The 19,830-nt window shown below is 35.7% G+C and overlaps 3 protein-coding genes across 6 annotated transcripts; 2 read left to right on the top strand and 1 right to left on the bottom strand.

Annotated features, from left to right (window-relative positions):
• Positions 1–1,984: 1,984 nt before the first annotated feature.
• On the top strand, positions 1,985–4,682 carry LOC123203469 (F-box/kelch-repeat protein At1g22040). The gene is made up of 2 exons (XM_044619820.1): positions 1,985–2,121; positions 2,693–4,682. The coding sequence occupies exon 2, from the start codon at positions 2,728–2,730 to the stop codon at positions 4,159–4,161; it is 1,434 nt and encodes a 477-aa protein (XP_044475755.1). The 5' UTR covers positions 1,985–2,121; positions 2,693–2,727; the 3' UTR covers positions 4,162–4,682.
• A 3,174-nt stretch (positions 4,683–7,856) lies between these two features.
• On the top strand, positions 7,857–10,146 carry LOC123202940 (membrane-anchored ubiquitin-fold protein 6). Of its 2 annotated transcripts, none has more exons than XM_044619086.1 (3): positions 7,857–8,406; positions 9,029–9,196; positions 9,805–10,146. In XM_044619086.1, exons 1-3 carry the CDS (start codon positions 8,277–8,279, stop codon positions 9,858–9,860), a joined length of 354 nt encoding a protein of 117 aa, XP_044475021.1. In that variant the 5' UTR covers positions 7,857–8,276; the 3' UTR covers positions 9,861–10,146. The 2 variants fall into 2 exon arrangements, with proteins under 2 accessions (XP_044475021.1, XP_044475020.1); XM_044619085.1 differs by having other exon boundaries at positions 7,864–8,406; positions 9,029–9,199.
• A 267-nt stretch (positions 10,147–10,413) lies between these two features.
• On the bottom strand, positions 10,414–19,830 carry LOC123202939 (putative leucine-rich repeat-containing protein DDB_G0290503). 3 transcript variants are annotated; one of them, XM_044619084.1, is made up of 12 exons: positions 19,716–19,830; positions 19,155–19,230; positions 18,504–18,583; positions 18,043–18,243; positions 17,740–17,862; positions 17,496–17,533; positions 17,318–17,423; positions 12,118–16,980; positions 11,541–11,696; positions 11,307–11,408; positions 11,090–11,232; positions 10,414–10,993 (listed from the first exon to the last, which is right to left on the bottom strand). In XM_044619084.1, the coding sequence occupies exons 3-12, from the start codon at positions 18,579–18,581 to the stop codon at positions 10,753–10,755; spliced, it is 6,051 nt and encodes a 2,016-aa protein (XP_044475019.1). In that variant the 5' UTR covers positions 18,582–18,583; positions 19,155–19,230; positions 19,716–19,830; the 3' UTR covers positions 10,414–10,752. The 3 variants fall into 3 exon arrangements, with proteins under 3 accessions (XP_044475019.1, XP_044475018.1, XP_044475017.1); XM_044619083.1 differs by lacking the exon at positions 19,716–19,830 and adding an exon at positions 19,369–19,441; XM_044619082.1 differs by lacking the exon at positions 19,716–19,830 and adding an exon at positions 19,338–19,400.

Genomic DNA, 19,830 nt, shown 5'->3' with positions numbered 1-19,830 from the left:
ATTTGATGAAACTAACACACTTTGATTACCTTAAATAAGTATAAGAATAATGTATTATTATATAATTAAGTATCATTTTAATAATATTTAATTATATGATATATTATATGTGTATTTATTTTATGTCTAGGTAAATTTATTGTTTAAATATAAATCAAACCAAACACCAATACGAATCAAATCTCTCCCCGCCCCAGTAGAGACTGGTTTGGGGTTATGCTTGAACAAGTTCTTCATGAATGGGCTGGGTGCATACTGCATAGCATTCAACAACCCCTCCCCTTTTCTTAAATGAAACGATAGACGATGAAAATTTTCTCTGTACTAAATGCCTTTGGTAAAATTGCGATTACGAGCTTTCTTAATCAGCCAGTAAACTCCTTTTCATAGAGTTGAGGTAATTTTTATCTGCCGACATGCTGACGAGGATTAACCAGAACGTGAGCAAGAATCTTGGGTATTATCCCAAAGAGAAGTTATCTCTGTCCCCCAAAACCAAAAAAGACTGCTTTGTGAAGTCACTTAGCCAGCCGGCAAAAGGATCAGGGTGACAATAAGAAGGGAATACTTAATGGCTTTGCTTTCAATTGTCAAAGTTCAAAAATTGCATTAGGGATTAGAAAAATAAAACATAGGCCAAAAGACTTATTTCCACCAAGGTTTAGTATAAACCTTAATTATATTCATTCATTTATTAAATTTTATTATTATTATTAAGAATAAAATTATTATTTAAAATTTTATTTAAACTCATTATTTAAAATTAATATTTTAGTTTTAAAATTTTTATTTATATCTCATAACCTCACATTTTTTGGGTTTAAAATTGGCTTTTGCCCCTTAAATCTAAGATTGCAAACTCTCACATTTTTCCCCTATGTCATCCTCCCAACTTTCTGAAAAACTTTAGTTTCACCCCTTTACTCTCCCTCAGTTTCTAGATCTCACATTCGACGACCATTTGTCATCTCTAGCCATTGGTGCTCTCCCTTCAATCACTCTCTCTTCAATCACTCTCTCTTCCCTCTTCAATCACCTTTTTTGGAGTCGAAATTGAAAATCGTCTTTGTCTTAGACTAGCCTTCGTCTAACTACGACTCGACCCTAGTGTTTATTAGACGAAAACAATGTGTCTTGTTTTGAGACAAAAATGATTTCGTTTTTATTTTCAGTGAAAGTGGTTGGAGAGGGAAGGGAGAGTGATCAGGAGATAGAGAGCTGACAATCGAAGACAATGAATAGTCTTCAGAGATGAGATCTGGAAGCCAAGGGAGAGTGAAGGGAAGAAACTAAAATAACTTAAAAAGTTGGGGGAATGGCATATATAAAAAAAAGATTAAGTTTGCAAACAAATTTGAAGGGAAAAAAGACCGTTTTTTAATTTAAAAACTATGAGATTAAAAGGCATAAATAAAAATTTTAAAATTTAAAGATAATATTAAAATATGAGTTTAAATAAATTTTTTTAATAATAATTTTATCTCTTATAATAATAATAAAATTTAACTAATTAGTAAATATTAAATTTGTAAAAGATGAGAAGTGTCAATTAAATTTACATTAAACCTTGGGTGGGAAAAAGCGTTTTGTCCTAAAATATATGAAGCCCCTTTTTTAATTAATGCTCTTCTTGCCGATTCCGATTCCAATACCATTTACATAGCACAAGAATACTTGTGATCTACGTGTCTACTGACACTTTCCTTCCCATCAGAATGATCATTATCCGTCCACGTGTCATCATCTCATTGACTTCACTGATTAAAAACGCTGACTTTGCGTCAACTCGTCAACCTCTAGCTATAACAAAAACAATAAAATTATGTGTACCTACTTTGGATACATAAATGTATACATATTTATATGTGTCATCATATGATTAGATGATTTTGAATTGAATAAAACAATAATCAATTATATGATGACACATATGAATATATATACATTTATGTACTCAAAGTGAGTACACATAATATTCCTCTAATAAAAATGATGACGATGAGAGATCAGATACACGCACACTGAAATTACCGATTCATATATACGCACGGACAGAGAGTCGGGTATCTTTAGTCTACTCACCTAACTTTTGTAGATTTTTTGTTCTCTTCTGATTTCCAGGTACCCATTTCTCCCTATTTTTTCTTTAATTCCATGATCTAAACAATGTGTATGTCCCTTTTTGTTTTTTCCTCAGATATGCAATCATCTGTAATTTATAACTCTTGATCCTGTATGATGGTTTTTTTTTTTTATTTGATGGCTATTATTAGATATTTGGTGGGTTGTGCAATTCGAGTTTGCGTGATTTAGCGAATATTAGAGTTGATCTTGATCAGTGTTGAGGAATTTTGTGTCAGAATGATGTTATATGGTGCTCTGTGCTTAACTGTTCTTTGAGTTTCTGGGGTTTATTTTTTATTGTCTGAAGGAGTTGTTTTCAATTGTCTGTTTCGTTTTCTTTTATCCTTTTTAAATAGGTGGAGTAATAATTTCAAAAATTTTGGTTTTTCTCTTCTCTGTCGTGATTTAAAGATGTTATTATTTATATGTGGAATTCTGGAGTTCAATAAGATTCTTCCTGCAATATTCTCTTTCAGATGTTTGTTTTGTTTATGTATTCCATTGATGTATTAGCTTTCCCAGCGTTTTGATCAAATTTCTACTATAAAAAAATGTTGGTCTAATCCAGGGGTTAGTGAGATTGCATAATCTGAGAGTTTCTTGATGGGAGCTGTCCTCAGCCTTGGTAGTGCCAAGTGTAGGATAAGTGATTGCAGTGAGACCTCAAAGAATGAAAGCTGCAAGAAGCAAAAAATGTCACTTGGCTTTACTGATGATGGCCCACGACTAATTCCCAATCTTCCTGATGAGTTGTCAATCCAAATTCTAGCTCGGGTCCCTAGAATTTGCTATTTCAACATGAAGTTGGTGTGCCGAAAGTGGAAGGAAACAGTTATGAACCCTGAATTGTTTAAAGTGAGAAAAGAACTGGGAATGAGAGAAGAATGGTTGTATATTTTGACAAAAGCAGAAGATGATAGACTTTTGTGGCATGCTTTGGATCCTCTGTCGAGAAAATGGCAGAGATTGCCTCTACTTCCGCATGTTGTTCATGAAGAAGAATCCAGGAAGGGTTCTTCTGGACTTTGGATGTGCAATGTGGTTGGACCAAGTGTTAAATTTGCTGAAATGGTGAAGGGATGGCTTGGTTTGAAGGATAAGTTGGATCAAATTCCATTTTGTGGTTGTGCCATTGGTGCTGTTGATGGATGCCTCTATGTGCTAGGAGGATTCTCTAGAACCTCAACCGTGAAATCCGTGTGGCGGTTTGATCCAATTTTAAATTCATGGAGTGAAGTGACTTCCATGTCTATAGGTAGGGCCTACTGTAAGACAGGCATTTTAAATAATAAGCTCTATGTTGTTGGGGGGGTTAGTCGTGGCCGGGCAGGATTGACTCCTCTTCAGTCTGCTGAAGTTTTTGATCCCTGCACTGATACGTGGTCTCAAGTTCCAAGCATGCCATTCTCAAAAGTTCAACTGCTACCCAATGCGTTCTTTGCTGAAATGCTGAAGCCTATTGCCACTGGGATGACTTCATACATGGGAAGATTATGTGTGCCTCAAAGCTTATATTCATGGCCCTTTTTTGTAGATGTTGGAGGAGAGATTTATGATCCTGATACAAATTCATGGGCAGAAATGCCAATTGGCATGGGAGAGGGTTGGCCTGCACGACAGGCAGGTACAAAATTGAGTGTCGTAGTTGATGGTGAATTATATGCATTTGATCCTTCTAGTTCTTTGGAGAGTGGTAAGATTAAGGTATATGATCAAAAAGAAGATGCTTGGAAGGTTGTAATAGGAGAAGTCCCAAAATCTGATTTCACAGATTCTGAATCTCCATATTTACTTGCGGGTTTTCATGGAAAGCTTCAAGTTATAACAAAAGAAGCCAATCATGAGATTTCTGTTTTGCAGGCTGATCTGCGTTCTAATTTGGGTTCTATGCCATCGAGCTCAGCTTCTCTTCCAGATGGTTTGTTACAAGATCATTCTGATTCACTTGCAGTATCAGATACTGTTGTTTGGAAGGTCATTTCCACTAGGGATTTCGGGTCTGCTGAACTTGTCAGTTGTCAAGTTCTCGATATATAGCAGCATGCCAAGCATTCTGGCAGAGAGTCTTGTTGTAGTATGGGTCTTCAGGATTCTCTACAAGCTCTATAGGTGGAAAAACTGCTGAAATTTTTTCAAGTTGAGTACTGGCACATTCAAGTATTTAATGTATGCTTTTTTCTTATACATTCAAATTTATCATGATGGGAAATCTGCCAACAAGATTGCAAATTAAAGTAATTATGTCCAGAGACTATCAGAGAGCGCCTCCAATATTCTTGTGGATCACCTTGCCTCATCACCTTTAGATTTGGTGATTTTCATATTCAAATTACACATGCTGTTGATTTTCAGATCTGGCAAGTCGGTTAGTTAGCAGTTTAAAAATGAATACTGTGGCCTTAATATTGGTCGAAATTTGAACAGATGTAAAACTTGATTTCTAATTGGAGGTTTGTCGAGTGAATTATTTGTTTTCTATTGAAAGCTTGTGTGTAATGTATAAAGAACTATACGGAAAGTGCAAACCAAATAAAATGGGACATTCTGTTTTACTTGCATCGTTACATTGTTTTATGGAGATCTTTTCTGTGTGTTACTTATATATCAACTTAGCTTGCAGATTTCATCGTTTTCTATGACATTAATCTGATCCTTTGTTGAAGCCGCCTGATTATGTAACCTTTTGGTTTAGACTTCTAATTTAGCCTTTTCCTGCCTGAGGTGGAAATATGTTGGGCGAATTAAAAGCTTGTCCTTTAAATATTTTATACTGTATTGTTTGCAAACTATTGTTTCTGGTGCTCAGCTATTTTCTAAGATCTGATTTAGGACATAAATAGAAAATTGTGGAGTCAGTGGAAAACTGCTTTCTCCCTCTTAACAGGGTGCAAATAAAGGCTCAAGCTACATGATAGGGAAAGTTTAATGATGTATCTGGGAATATTTCATCTCTGCTGTTTGAATAGATTCACAAAGTACTTACTACAAAGATGGAATATATAGTTATAGGGGAGTTTATTGCATTGGAAGTTGCAAGACTATGAATATATTTGACCTCCCAAATGCCTGGTGAAACCTCCACTTTAATTTCTTATCTATTGCGGTCTAAGAGCATAGATGAATTTTTTCTGCTTCATTGAATTACCAAGATTTAAGTGTTTTTAGAATCTCTTCATGAACTATTATGTGGAAAGCAAGCATAGTATAAGATAGTAACAAAAGGTCCTCAAAATCATATTTCTTTTGAAGCATTCATCAGCCTTGCATGGACAATTAACATTATGAACAAATATTATGTAATAGTTGTCTAATTGGCATTGTACTTTTGAGCAGATACTCTGAATTCTAATAGAAATGTTGCCTCATATCCACTCTGCTGTAGCTGAAGATTTCTAGTTATTGTGAAGCACTAGCTTTCATTATCTTGTTCTTTGTTTGATATCTTTAAGCTCTTGGTCTTTTTCTTTTAAAGTATGGATTCAAAATATTAGCATTTTGTTTTATGACAAGTTTCTTTTTAGTGGTGTACCTATACAGAAAAGATTTCTTACTTATTGCCATAACGGCTGCAGCAACTCTGCAGTAAATTTCTGCCTTCAGAAATTTTATCCTTAGAGCTGTTCAAATAAAATTTTCATCTATTTACTACTTGAATTTTCCTCGAAGGAATTTGTCAATGGGCAAATGAATCAACAGGTATTAATAAATAAACGAGATGTGCCAAATACTAGAACTTGAGAATGGCTGCATCACAGTTCTGCAACTTGTGTCTCCTGGTCTGAGATATCCAGCAGTAATTTCCTTTCCCTTTACCAATCTTAACCTTACATGGACACATTAGTTTTCACCTTAAATGAAGAACTAGGTAGAAGATATGGACATTGTATATGACACAATAATGTGCTGAAGATTAAAATGGGAGTAAATAGAAGATAAGCTTTTAATATTTTCCCTGTTATTGCCAGTAGCATGGACCATGTGTTGGATTATCTTATGCTGTTTCACAGGAAGGACTAGAACAGTAGAACCCACTTAGCTCCCTATATTACTTAATATCTTTTTGCTTTTCTTTTTATTTTATTTTATTTTATTTTTACATAAATCTCAGACCTGATACGTCTAAGTTAGATTCCCTCATTTATGCTCGTGAAACATTATCACCATATTTGTTGATGTTCTTATTCCTTTGTGCCATTGAGCTGCCTCTTTTCTCAGTGGCGGGCCATCAGTGGTCAGCATTCTCAGCGTGAAGATGGTAATTTTTCCATTCTTTATCAAAAATTAGTGATTAAAATGAATTGTATTAAGCTGATCTTTAAGATGAAGTGTTCTTAATTGAAAAATAAATGCCAAGGAACTTGAAACCTTTCTTGGTTTTCACCTAAATGTAAAAGGTCAATGAACCTGTCCATGGCTATTAAATAACTTTCTCAGGCTGCTAAATATTTCAATTTCTTATCATTTATTGTTGAGGTTGAATTGTTCAAAACTTAGGCCGCCATTGAGAATGCTCTCTCAATTTTGTTCCCATGTCATTGTTCCTGAAGCAGTGGTTGGCCTTTCATGATTTTAATATATAGAAAGAAAGACATCTTGGTAGGTAATGGGTAAAGGCGGCCAAGGTGAACTTCTTCCAAACAAAGTGTCAACCAAGCCTTATCTTATTTCATGATTACTTTTACTATTTCTGTTAGTCTCAAACATGAACATTACCCATTAAAGCAATCGTAAAGTCATAAGAGAATCAATTTAAAAAAGCTTAAATTCTGTTGTTTCTTCTCCTTCAGTCCATATACTGTGCTTTGGTCCTGTATGGCTTGGTCAAGAATAATGGCAAAGGTTCGATTGTCTCCATCACACAGCGCATTGATTCTTTCTACAACACAAAAGATTCATGCTTGGTTGGTAATTGCTATTATACATTTAGTACGTCTCTTTGAGCAGTTTACATCAGTTTTTGTTACCATTTGCAATGAAAACATAATTAAATCTGAAAGATGTTTATCAGAACTTCCGATTGAAGAAGCAAATGATGTATTGGGTAAAGCAACAATAACAGCTACAGTTAGATTCAAATCAAACCAAATTTAAATTTAATAAACTCTTTTCAAAGTTATTCAAATTCAGTTTGTTTGAAAAGAATTAAACTTGAATTTAGTTATAATGTTGAGCCGAGCTAAGTCGTGAGCTCGAGTTGATACTGTATCAAGAAAAAATAATTAAAACAATATTATTTTAATATGTATTAATTAAAACAATATTATTTTAATTGATTTGTATCAAATTTTTTTAGATTCATGAATTTGGTAAATCAAATACCCTTTAAACTCAAATTTGTTTAAACGAAACACATTTTTTAGTCCATACAATAGCAGGTGATGAAGAGGATGGATGGATGGATCCGCAATTATTTTCTCGGAAAGTGCTTATGTCACTAACCTCAACTTGCACTAATTAGAATCAATCAACAAAACAAATTAATAATCTAATCACTTGGTAATTAATAATTATTAAATTAAACGTGATTTCCACTCACCATCTCTCTCTCTCTCTCTCTTTTTTTTTAATTATGTTGTTTATTTTCAGAAGAAATTGAATGGCAGGAACAAGACCACCTAATCCTAAACAATATGTGAAATTAATTTATAAAACCTGGTAGGTGTGACATAATTAAAATAAAATAAAATAAAATGGGTAATGTCAGTTAATGTTTCCATATGATTGGATTCTTCTGTTAGTTATATGTAAAAATCTAAGTTGAAAAGCTGCCATTTGGTTACTCTAGTTTATTTCTTTCTTTCTACTTCAAGTAATTCAACAGTTGAACTTGTTTGTCTGCCTCTTCCTTCTCTCTGTTAAGCTTAACCAATCCTAATCATTTCTGACTCCAACATTACCTTATTCTTGATTGAAAATACTGTCTGCTTCATGGTTTTTTTTTGTCTTCGATCTATTTTCAGTAAATCTTTGGTAAATATCAGTGGTATCTGATCTAATTCATGAGAATGCTCAGTTTTTTCTGGTAAAGATCCTTTCTTTCTGTCCCAAGAAAAGGCTCTTTTTTTTTTCCTTTTTTTTTTCAATTTCAGGTGGTGTGAGGAGAGTATTATGATAGGTTGAGGTGGGTTCTTGGTAAGAATATTGATTCATCAATGGCAGAAGAAGATCTGATAGAACTCAAGTTCAGGCTTGCAGATGGCACTGACATAGGTCCAAACAAGTATAGTCCAGCAACCACTGTTGCCTCTCTGAAAGAGAAAATAATTGCACAATGGCCTAAAGGTTATACTTCTTCTATATTACTTAATTCAATCCTCAGCTTTTAGATGACTATTGCAATACTCTTTGAATCTTTGACCTTAGGCTTTCTAATCCTTCATTAGAGAAATGAAGGCTTTCTAATCCTTCATTACCTTTCTTCATTTTTCCCCCAACTTTTCGTTCTTTTAATCTGGTGTTGCATTTTTACCTGTTATTTTACAAAATTAACTTTTTTTTTTTTCCTGTTTGACTCTTTCTTCTTGCGTTTACTGATCGATTGAATTCTTGCTCTGTTTGTTAAATAAAGATTGTTTTTTTATGGCATTGTATCACTGATAGTAAAAAAAAGAACAAAAACTGTTCTTTAGAAATGCTATTATGGCTATTTACATTGATGATTGTAAAGTCTATCATTGTGGCAGCACGTTTATTCTCATACAATGACAGATTTTGAATGATTGTGCAATGAATTTAGGCTCAAATTTGTAAGCTTTTAATGATTTATGACTATTGATTTCTACCTCTTTTAGTTTTAGTGTGTTCTTGCCCTTCTGCATGTTGTGCTCTTGACCCCAAATTTGTTCCTTTGTTGGCAATGGGATTGACTTAAATTCCTGAGAAATTGCTGCTTTCATCTTGGTAGATAAAGAAAACGGTCCGAAGGTGGTGAACAATTTGCAGCTCATTCATGCTGGAAAGATACTGGAGAATAACAGGACGATTGCCGACTCCAGACTCCCAGTTGTTGAACTTCCAGGAGGTGTCATCACTATGCATGTTGTTCTACGCCCTCATTTACCCGACAAAAACAGTGGTAATCTGTGATATGCCCTGTCTTGGGATTTCATTTATTTTCTTTGATTGTATGAACGAACGAACATCTTTACGGGCTTGCAATTTTGCATCTAGATGTATCCTCAGACCATCTTTCCTAGCTAGTATTTTACCTGCAAGTCATCTGCTTTGTATGCTTGTTCTTACCTAAGTATTCATGGTATTGCATATGTTAGTAGAAGTTAATACTGAATACCATGTTTTAACAACGTATAACTACGATGGAACCTGATTTCCCTGTGAACAAAAATAGATTCCTCTTTTTTAATTTCGTACCACAACTTTTTCTTTTGCTTCATATTTTCATGAGTACACCTACCCAGCTCGCCTTCAGGATTGTGTTTAGATCCCTAAGTAATTGGAGAGGATTTTATCATTCTGGTAAATTTGTCATGTCTGAAGTTACAAATACAGCCTGAAGTAAGCTTAAGCCTTTTTAGGAGAAACTCTAGAGACTGACTATATGAGACATTTTCCCTTTATTTTAATAGCAGTAGTTCATAGATTTGCGAACAGCTGGTTTAGAAACACTGAAATAAATTATGGATCTGTATCTTGGAACTAACACCTGATGTACTTTTTCAGATAAACTGCAGAATGATCATCCAAACAAGTCCAGGTGTTCATGCACAATCTTGTGACTGCATGTTAAAGCTTCTGTACTGTCTTTAGAGCTTCTGTTTGTTCCCATTAGATGTTTACCCAAGTACAGCTGAGAAAATTCTGATTGTTGGGGGAGTTGCAGGATTTCAAGGGGCTTCCAAAAGGAAAAGCTTGGAGGTCTTTGGTCAAGATGTTTATTTACTGCTTAACCTTGTGGTTTACTCAACTAAAATACCTTGCATTCCTTCATTGGTTGTGAATGAAACAAAAAGAGAAAAAAAAGGTAAATCATAGGGATAAAAAGAATTGATCAGTTCTGTTTTATTGGGGTGTTGATTGTAATTTGAATGTTTTTTTTTTTTCTCTGAAATGGTAGAACTACTGTTCACATACATAACTGGGTTTATTTACACAGTGCTGAAAGACTGTTAAGAGCTGCCCTATTACACCTAAAAGATTCAACATACAATTCTTCAGGCAATGTATAATGGAAAAACAAACAAGCAAACAGATAGGTGGCAACTTCAATGACGTATTTTTGCTTCTTTAATTAGGAAGTGAACTAATTTAATAGAATTTGATTAACTATACTTACAGCAGAAGGAATTGCACCACTGAGACATTGAAAGCTTTGGGTCAAAATGTTACAGGATTACACTTTGAATAAATGGTTTTAAATATTAGGCACTGATCTTTTTATTTACACAAATTACAGCTGCTTTAGACATAAGCATCCCCACCAAGCTTGAAAATTTCAACGTGCTGTGTTCAATGGCCTAGGATAATTGATCACTGTAAATATAATAATTAACATTGCGGGCAAGCAAGGTGGAGAGGCCAGCTTCTATTCTTGGGTGTGTTTTCCAGAACTTAGCAAAAAACATCATTTCAGGTTTGCTATTGTGGTTGTTACTTGCCAAGAGAGGCTCTTTAGGCTCGAAATCGCTTGGATGCCCGAACATTCTTGAGAGTCATCATAAGTTTTTGCCTCTCTCCTTCAACTTCTGCAAATTGAAGACTTAACTGAGAGTACCGATCATGCATCTCTTTTAGTTCAGTCTCCATGGCTGCATGCCTTCCCTTTATATCCAACATGTCTTTAATTAGCGCATTGATGTCTCTAAAGCTTTGGAAAATTGCTTCCTCATCATTGTGTTGTTTCAAGAAAGAGCTGAACCACACAAGAATTAGGTTTGTTTTGATGATCCTCTATTTGGCTACATTTTAAAGAGAACAGTGAAGTACTGTATTGAGAGAGATAGCATACCTCTGAAACTGGAAGCTTGATTTTTTCTTTGCTTGCAATGCTTCAGCAAGCTCAATTTCCAATGCAAGTACCCTTTCTATTGCATTTCCATTGCCTGGTCTTTCATTGAACAGAGGGTATATGCTTCCCAGTTCTTCATTTACCTGAAGAACCAGCAGAATAAGAAACCAGAAGAAATGTACTAGGATAATTTGTGGCTATTAACATCTGAATTCACCTTATGTAACTGCATCATCTCTCTCTGTAATCCCGGATATTTGGGGTCAAAATGCTTATCATCCAGCAAAACAAGTGAATTCTCATTTTTCATCCTTTCCAACTGCACAGGGAAACAAAAAATTTGTGTCAAAAGAAATTTTAGTTGTGTCACATCTCTTCTTATGCCCAACAACTGATGATATAGCACTAACTACTTGGCATAATTTGTCTTCTCATTGCACAGAACACATACCTCCTCATTTAAGTGATCCATGCTAGACTTCAAACTTTGGACTCTGAAATGATCGTTGACAAAAGCTAGATGATTCATGTCATTCGGTTGTAGGTTCTCTTGATTTCCAAGTGCAAGATTTGAAAGTCCATTTACACCACTGGATATGAGCACATTCTGATAAATGAATATGCAAATTGTTAGAATATGCATACGCTAAAGCATCACTATAAGGAAAATTAATTTTGAGCACCAAGAGAACTTTTAAATGGTTATTAAACTTTTTATGATGGAAGCGCAAAAGAAAGAGAAAAAAGAGCCCACTGCCTTAGTTATACAAACAATTAAATCTGAGACTTTCACAGAACAAGGAAATATCAATGACAAATTTAACATGCTTTATTATTGAATATTTCTTCTGGGCATCAACGTTGTGAACTTGCTATTGCACCTTAAGAGTGAGAGAACTGCAGCCAGTCTTAGCTTATTATATATTGAGGGTCAATCCCTCACTAATACATATGCTACATAAATATTTACTGCCTGTATCCCAAAACAATACAATGATGTTAAGACAAAAGATTAGTTTGAGGATTACCTGCTCTGCTTGCGCATCAGTGACTGCACTTGAACAGTTAACTTCAGACATAGGAACCAAGAATGTGTTTTCTGAATATTCACAATTCACTGCACTATCTCGTTCCAAATACTTGAGATTCATGTCCACGGTTGAACCATTACTACAACCTTTGTCTATATTCACTCTTCCAGGGCTAGAAGGGCCCGTACTTACATTTTCTTGGTAAACATTTCTGCCAACTTGCTCATTTGACATGCAATTTTCATTGTGCAACCCATCATTACCTTGCTTTTGAACAGCCAAGGAGGAACTGTCAAGCAATTCTCTCATCATGGTGAGATCAACAGACATCTGAGTCTTTTCCTCATTGCATTCTTTCAAAAAAGCTTCAAGCTTTTGTTGTTCCTGTTTACAGCATTCAAGGCTTATTAATGAACATTCCAGTTCAGACTTCAACTGGTCATAAGCATTTGCTTTTTCACGCTTCTCAGACATTAGAGATTGTAACTCAACCTCTAATTCCAAGATTTTCACTCCCAACTCTTCATTTTTCTTCAAGTGAGAAGCTTCAGATTTCTTTCTATTCTCAATTTCATCAATAGCATCTTGTAATTTCCATAGCATTTCCTCGCTATGCTTTCTTGAAACAGACAGCTGATGTTTTAGTTCTTGCACCTTTGTTTCATATTGTTCTTTAATAAAAGCAATCCTCAGAGACTCCTGCATAGGAGTTGGTAGTCCTTCTGACTCTTTTTTTTCACGAAGCTGGATACATTCAGCTTCAGCCTTGTCTTTAAGCTCCTTAAGATGGATGGACAAGTTTTTGAACTCCTCGGTCTTCAAAAGCTGCTCAGAGAGCTTGTTAGTAAGCTCCCTGCACTGATTCTGCAATGTCAAACGTTCACCATTATGTCCCTCCAACAAGATTACTTGAGCATAAAGTTCATCCAGTTTAGCTTCAAGTACTAAAACTTTGATATGTAGTTCTTCTCTGGAGACTATCAGATCATCAATCTCTTCTTCGGAACTCACCAACAAGTGCTTCAGCCTTCCAACTTCAATAGCAAGCTTATTTTTCTCATGATAATTAGCCTCCATATTTACAGCCCTGTTTTTGTACTCTTCAAGCTGAGCTGTTGTATCGAGAAGTACCCTGTTTTCAGCAATAGAGGCATGCATCTCAGATTTTAGTGTGTCAAGACGTGTCAACAATCTGGCATTCTCTTCATTGCACTGTACTTCACGAGCAAGGCAATTACCAAGTGCATCCTCTAAATCAAGATTCTTGATCTGAAGCTCAGAGAGAAGCATGCCTTTGGAATATGATTGTTGAACAAACTCTTCAACCCACACCAGGTACTGAGTTCTAATGAAAATGAATCTGACATTGGAAGCTAGTAATAGTTCATGCATTTCAGACAACTGAGATTCCAGAACGGTGACAGAAGAAGATTCTTCACTAGCAGTTTGAAGGCATCTCTCAGAGTGCAACAAAAGATCGCAAAGCCTTGATTTCTCCGATTCTAGATCTGATACAAGTTGCTTGAGATGGACCAGTTCAGACTCATACTGCTCAAAAACTTGCAGCTGGTAGTCCTTCTCATTTAATTGTGAAGTAAGATCCAGAACTTTATTCTCTAATTCATCTCTCAAGCTCCTTTCACCATGCAGCTCATTCTGAAGAGACTGCAAAGTTTCTTTGGAAGTGTTGACATCCAGTGCAAGCTTAGCAGATTCCTCAGATTTATTGTGTGAAGAGAGCATTAAAGCTTGGTTTTCCTCAATCAATTCTGCAATTGTCAGCTTACTTCGTCCAACTGTGCTCTCTAAGTCTTCTCTCAAGCGTCTCTCACAATGCAGTTCATCTTGAAGAGATTTCAGACTTTCTTTCAAATCATTGGCATCCAATGCAAGCTTAGTAAATTCCCCAGATTTATTCTGTAAAGACACCATTAAAGTCTGGTTTTCCTTAGTTAGTTCAGCTATTGTCTGATTATTCATTTGAATTGCACTCTCTAATTCTTCTCTCACACTTCTTTCACCTTGCAGCTCAACATGGAGAGATTGGAGTCTTTCTTTGTACGTGTAGGCATCCAGTGTAAACTTAGCAGATTCCTCAGACTGTTTCTGTAAAGACACCATTAAAGCCTGATTTTTCTCAGTTAGTTCTGCTGTCATCTGTTCACTCCTTCTGAGTTCCTCAGTCACGATCTCTAATGCCAAGATTTCTTGAACAAGGTCACTGTTCTTAGAACTAAGTTGCTCAAGCTCAACTTCGAGATGGTCAAGATCAGAAAGAAGATCTCTTTCCTGTTGTGCATGGCTCTCTTCAACTTCTGAACTTACCTTTAGTTTGTCTGCAATAGTTTCAACTTTTAACTGAAGATTTTGCACCAGGGCATTAGACTCGTCAAGTTTATTTAGCAGATCTCTTATATCATGTTCAAACTTCTTCTTTATCAGCACAATATCTGATTCTGCTTTGCTTAAGGAGACTTGAGCTTTATCTTTTTCATCTATCAGAGATTTCTTCTCTTCCATGATTTGGCAAATCTTCTGACACGCATTTTTCTGGAGCTCTTCTAATTGCAACACAACACCTTGTAAGTCTTTGGAACCCAAATCATGAGCAACAGACTCTCTACAGAGAGACAATTCACTAAAACTTTCTCCATAAGATGACAACAAGTTCAGCATTTTGTTTTGCAGAAAATTGACAGTGTTCTGCATGTTTTTGTTTGCAGAAGCCAGCTCATCAAACTGAGTTTTCATAGTTTTAAACTCTTCCTGCAAAGAGGAATTTTCCTGCTGAAGATTGCTATTTTCCAGAGATTTCTTCTCCAATAACTTTGCCAGCTCAGTTTTCTCAGCAGCACAAGCCTCATATTTGCTCTCAGAACTCTTAAACTCCACCAGAAGGGATTCCCATTCAGCTATCTTCTGTGTAAGATGATGATTTTCACAGGTGATATCTTGTAAATTAGCTTCTAAAATTTGGTTCTGAAGAGCCATGTCACTGCACTTGGCAATGCAAGTGGCCTTGCTCTCATTTAGGAAATGGATATCATTCATAGCACTTTGCAGTCTTCCTTCCAATAATTCCTTTGACTCGGTTGACAGCTCAAGCTGCCGTGCAAGTTCATCCATTTTCTCAGTCAACAGTCTAATGCCAGCACTTGCTTCAAGCAAAGATTCTTGTAGTGTCCTTGAAAAGACATCCAAATAAATATTCACAAAATGCATTTCACAAGCCTCCTCTTCTACCTTCTGATAAAGCCCTTCCTGCAAGTGGAGTGATCTCTTCAAGTCCTCTAAAAGAGTATCTCCACCCAATTGTTGTTTCTTTTGACCAAAATACTGATTCTGGCACTCCAAAAGTCTGGTGACATAAGATTCCTCTGAATTCAGTTTCTGGTTTTGGACTATATGAGGGTGTTCTTGACTGCTTGGTTGTGACAAATCTACAAAAGCTCGCCTGATAAGATTCTCATTAGTCTCAAACATGGACAAAACTTGGGAAGATAGTAATTGAAGATCCTTCTGCAACTGGTCCACAGCGATGGAGTAATTCAAGCGTGCCCTCTTGAGTGCTGCTTCAGCACTGAAAGCCCTTCTTTCCAGATCCGTGTTGAGAGACTCCAAATCACGCTTTTCTTGAGAAAATCTCAAAATTTGCTCATCTAGGTTATGGTGCATTGCCTCCATCTCAGCCTTAGCAGACGAAATCGTATACAGACAAGTAGAATGCTCATTTCTGAGATTCTGCAACTCTCCCAGCATCTGCCTCTGGTTTTCTTCAAGCTCCTGCACAAGAGCTTCATAGTAGCATTCCATCTGGTCCATTTTCTTTTCTAGGTTTTCCCGTCCAGCTTTTGACTCATCTAACTCCCTCAGGAGTTCAAAAATTTTGCTTTCCACAGCCTTAGAAGCATTTATAGAATTAGGTTCATGCGACATCAGACCAGGTATGCTAACACATTGAAGCATGTCTAACTCTGGTTGATACAATTCTGTGCCAAACCCAGTTCCCGGTACGAATTGCTCACACATTACTATGTTAGGAAAAGAATTTGCCTTTCCATTTCCTTGTTTGAGATCCTGCAAAAGACTGAGTAATGCCTCTATGTCTGCTTGAAGGGACCTAAATTCCGTCTCATGTAATCCGAGGGATGCCTTTTTCTGCAGTTCTCGTATCTTATCCTCCAAAATCAAAAGTGCCTTCACCCATCCAAATTGCAAACTTTCAAATAAATGATCCTGGTCCTTAGCAATAGCTTCTCTGTGGGTAAATGGAAAGCTTGTTTTCAATTTTGTCAGCCGTCCAACATCATCTTTCAAATTTGAACACTCTGATTTCAGTAAAAGAACCTGTTTTGCCAGCTGTTCCCCAGATGCAATCTCTGCAACAAGCTTCTGAGCTAGTTTTTGTGCATCAGTGCCTATATCAGCAGCATAACTTTGCAAGGACGTTACTTCTAGCTTCAGCTCATTAATGGATAACTCAGCCACTTCCAAGCAGCCTCTCAGTCTACAATTCTCTTCATAAGCAGTTGCCAAGTCATTATCTACAGAATAGTCTGAACCCCATCCAGGAACCCAATCATTGGTTCCCTGCACCAGAAACCGATGATCTGAGGAGTCTCCTTTCTCTTGTTGAGGACTTTGACTAAGTCCAGCTAAATCACCAGAGACCATACTCTTAAGGCTGTCAATTTCATGTGTGCTGGATGTATCTTGCTTCTCAGCATATAAACTTTCTGAAGTATTAGAAGAACCGTCAAATCCAGCAGCTGAGTCTGCATAGTCTTCATTCATACCCACCTTTTCTTCAAGCGATGGCAGCTCTTTGGATTTTTCTTTTAACCTAACTCTGGCACTGACCTATACTTTCAGAAAAAAATGAAGAAAATATTATCTCTTGATAGAAAAGACAATTCTTTTTTAGTGTTTGAACAATAGAAATTTCTAATGGCAAGCAAACACCCAATGTAACACGTTGACAGATGAGGATATCTATGTTTACAAAACAACTTGTAATGAAAGGATATATAACCTATTAAGAGAATGTGCTTATCCAAACACAGTTTCATGAATTCTATAATATTTTTTGTAATGAAACTGTCATTGAAAAGCAAGTCCAGCACAAACCAACAAGACTGAGAAGCAATTAGAAAATTTTCAAATATTGAATACATGGACTATTCAGAACAGCACGCACCTTCTCCATCTGATTATTCATTCCACCACAAGATTCGTCAGGACTAATTTGGTCATTCCCTGTCTGTAATCCCCTCTCACTAAGTTCCCTCTGCTGTTCAAATTCTCTGCAAGAAAGACATTTTATATAAAATGGTCAAAATGGCCAAAGAATGAAATTATAATTTTTAATGAGGTACCTGAAACCAGTTTTAGAAGTTAGCAGCTGCACGGTGACCTGGAATTGAAAATGAAATACATATATGAAAATCAATATATTTGATAACATATAAACCTCTAACAAGAATGCAAAATTATTGAAAACAAGCATGGAGGAATGCATTTCTTAAGCAACATAAATTATCAATGCAGAATACCTGAATTGATAAATTAACAAGCCAACATTATTATGTCAGAGAAAATAAAGAATTCAACAATTCTCACGTGTAAAGTAGTTCCAGAATCACAACCAAGAAGAGGCAGTGCAACAACAGAAGGCTTTAATGCATCAGCATGGTCAGCAAGGTTGATGGTAGCCTCACCAAGGATGCTAGACCGAGAAGAACCCTGGTGTGATCAGATTCAGATGTCAGTTATAACAAGATGATAGTGTGAAAAAAACGTTAAGAAACTAGTCAAAATGAACGAATTGTCCACAAATCACATGGATGTTAAAATCCATATATACATCGCAGTTCACAGATGTAATTAAGTGTAAGAACAGAAATGAAAAAATTAAGAAACTACCATTGCCACAACAAGCTTATAGAGCTTGTCATCATATTGTTTATTTCTAACATCTTGGAGAAGTCGCGTAGTCTCATAGATTGGATCAGCCCATTTGCATGTCCCATTCCTCACAATTGCTTTGGTGGTCTTTGCTGTTGCCTTTCCAGAATCAGCAGGAACGAAGGATATAAATAGTTTATCCCATCCACTTTGCGGAATCTGGTTTATGCAGAAAAAAAATGACATACCGTCATTTCATATTTAAAAAAACAAATAAACAAGATGCATCAACAATACTACCTAAAAATGACTAAAAAGAGAGAGAGCAACACAGTAGGTGAATAAACATGTGCTTCTAAACAAATTGAGCAACCAAAAAAGAACTTATAAAATTCATACAAATTTAATAACAAATAAATAAATACATGAGCCACTGGTACTAATAGCAATGCAAATTTTCTATCTACACCATAACTTACGTGTGTGGCATGAAACTGTAACCTGAAGACCACTTTTACTTTTGTCTTCTCAAGCTTCCACTTCGTAATCCTCGACATTCCTGAAAGATCAATAAATCATAAGCTGCATAGTATAATTGATCCAGTTTGATTTACAGCACCACTTATGTCAAACAAATGGGAACACTATCATGTTGGATCAAAGAAATTGTCATACACATTCGTTTCAGAATTCTGCTATAGCAGTCACATTATGCACGAACATTTCAATGCAAAAGATCACACAAAGTAAAACAATTTGGCAAAATTAGCAACAAAAATGAGAACCAAAAACAAAAATAAATTGACCCTAAAATGAAAACAAAAAATTGAAATCAAAATGCAGATTTAGGAAACTCAGATTCTCAGTAGCACTACCAAATACCTGATTATATGTCCGCTCAAAAGATGCATGAATCGCAACAAATTATAACTTTGAATCTCAAACTAAGCTCAGTTCAACTAAATTAGTCAATTCTTTTTTACTTAACATTTCTACAAAAACTAACGCAAGATCCACAAACTTTTTATCACCCATTTTCTCAGTAACCAAACAGAGAGCGATGCAAAAAAAAAAAAAAAAATTGAACTTTGAACTCCGACTCCGACTCCGAAAATAATAGAAAAACATACCTTCACCAGAGCTTCTGCAAATAAAAATCCCAGAAAAAAATTAAAATGCCCCGTTGAAAACTCTTCGATCCAAATCCTAAACACCCAAAAAAAGGAAATTTATAAGAAAAAACAAATTCAAATTCAAATTTTCACTTCGAAAAAAGACAAACAAGAACGAAAATCAATGCCACTATTCTTTACAGCGTAATCTTAAAAGAGGCAAAAGACTGACACAGAGCTAAATAGAACAAGCGAAGGAGTTAAAGACAATCCAAAACCAAGTGACTAGCCAAATACGGAAATATGCACACCGAAAGAGCTCATAACAAAGCAATAGCTTTACCAATTAAAAAAAGTTAAAAACGTATTGATGTCGATATTTCTTCAGTAAAACGCCAAACCCCACAAAGAGAAATTCACCAGATTTGACAGAAGAAGATGAAAAAACGCAACAAAACGTCAAAACAAGAAAAGAAGAGCGAAATGCAGTAAAAGTTGACACTTGAGAATTACTACAACCACTAAGATCTTGAAAGAATTATTAATAAATATGATAATAAAATAATAATGGGTAGGTACCCAGTTGTATTGTGGATCTAATGGCTGCTTAATTTGGAAGGAAGCACAGAGAATCTTCAGTCTGAAGGGTTGTGTAAGAGAGAGTTTATGTTTCAAGTGTGTCCTTGATTCTATG

This window comes from Mangifera indica, chromosome 19, assembly GCF_011075055.1.
Source record: "Mangifera indica cultivar Alphonso chromosome 19, CATAS_Mindica_2.1, whole genome shotgun sequence".
Classification (NCBI taxonomy): Eukaryota; Viridiplantae; Streptophyta; class Magnoliopsida; order Sapindales; family Anacardiaceae; genus Mangifera; species Mangifera indica.
Note: the sequence above shows the minus strand (reverse complement) of the source record. Positions and strands in the feature narration are given on the sequence as shown.

Bases quoted from the DNA above. Each gene is read 5' to 3' on its own strand.
- LOC123203469 (XM_044619820.1), top strand. From the start codon at position 2,728: ATGGGAGCTGTCCTCAGCCTTGGTAGTGCCAAGTGTAGGATAAGTGAT.
- LOC123202940 (XM_044619085.1), top strand. From the start codon at position 8,277: ATGGCAGAAGAAGATCTGATAGAACTCAAGTTCAGGCTTGCAGATGGC. The intron at 8,407-9,028 runs GTTATACTTCTT...TCATCTTGGTAG, and splicing joins AATTGCACAATGGCCTAAAG to ATAAAGAAAACGGTCCGAAG. The intron at 9,200-9,804 runs GTAATCTGTGAT...GTACTTTTTCAG, and splicing joins TTTACCCGACAAAAACAGTG to ATAAACTGCAGAATGATCAT.
- LOC123202939 (XM_044619084.1), bottom strand. From the start codon at position 18,581: ATGTCGAGGATTACGAAGTGGAAGCTTGAGAAGACAAAAGTAAAAGTG. The intron at 18,244-18,503 runs GTAAGTTATGGT...TGCATAAACCAG, and splicing joins TACAGTTTCATGCCACACAC to ATTCCGCAAAGTGGATGGGA. The intron at 11,233-11,306 runs GTGAATTCAGAT...CTGGTTCTTCAG, and splicing joins AGATGATGCAGTTACATAAG to GTAAATGAAGAACTGGGAAG.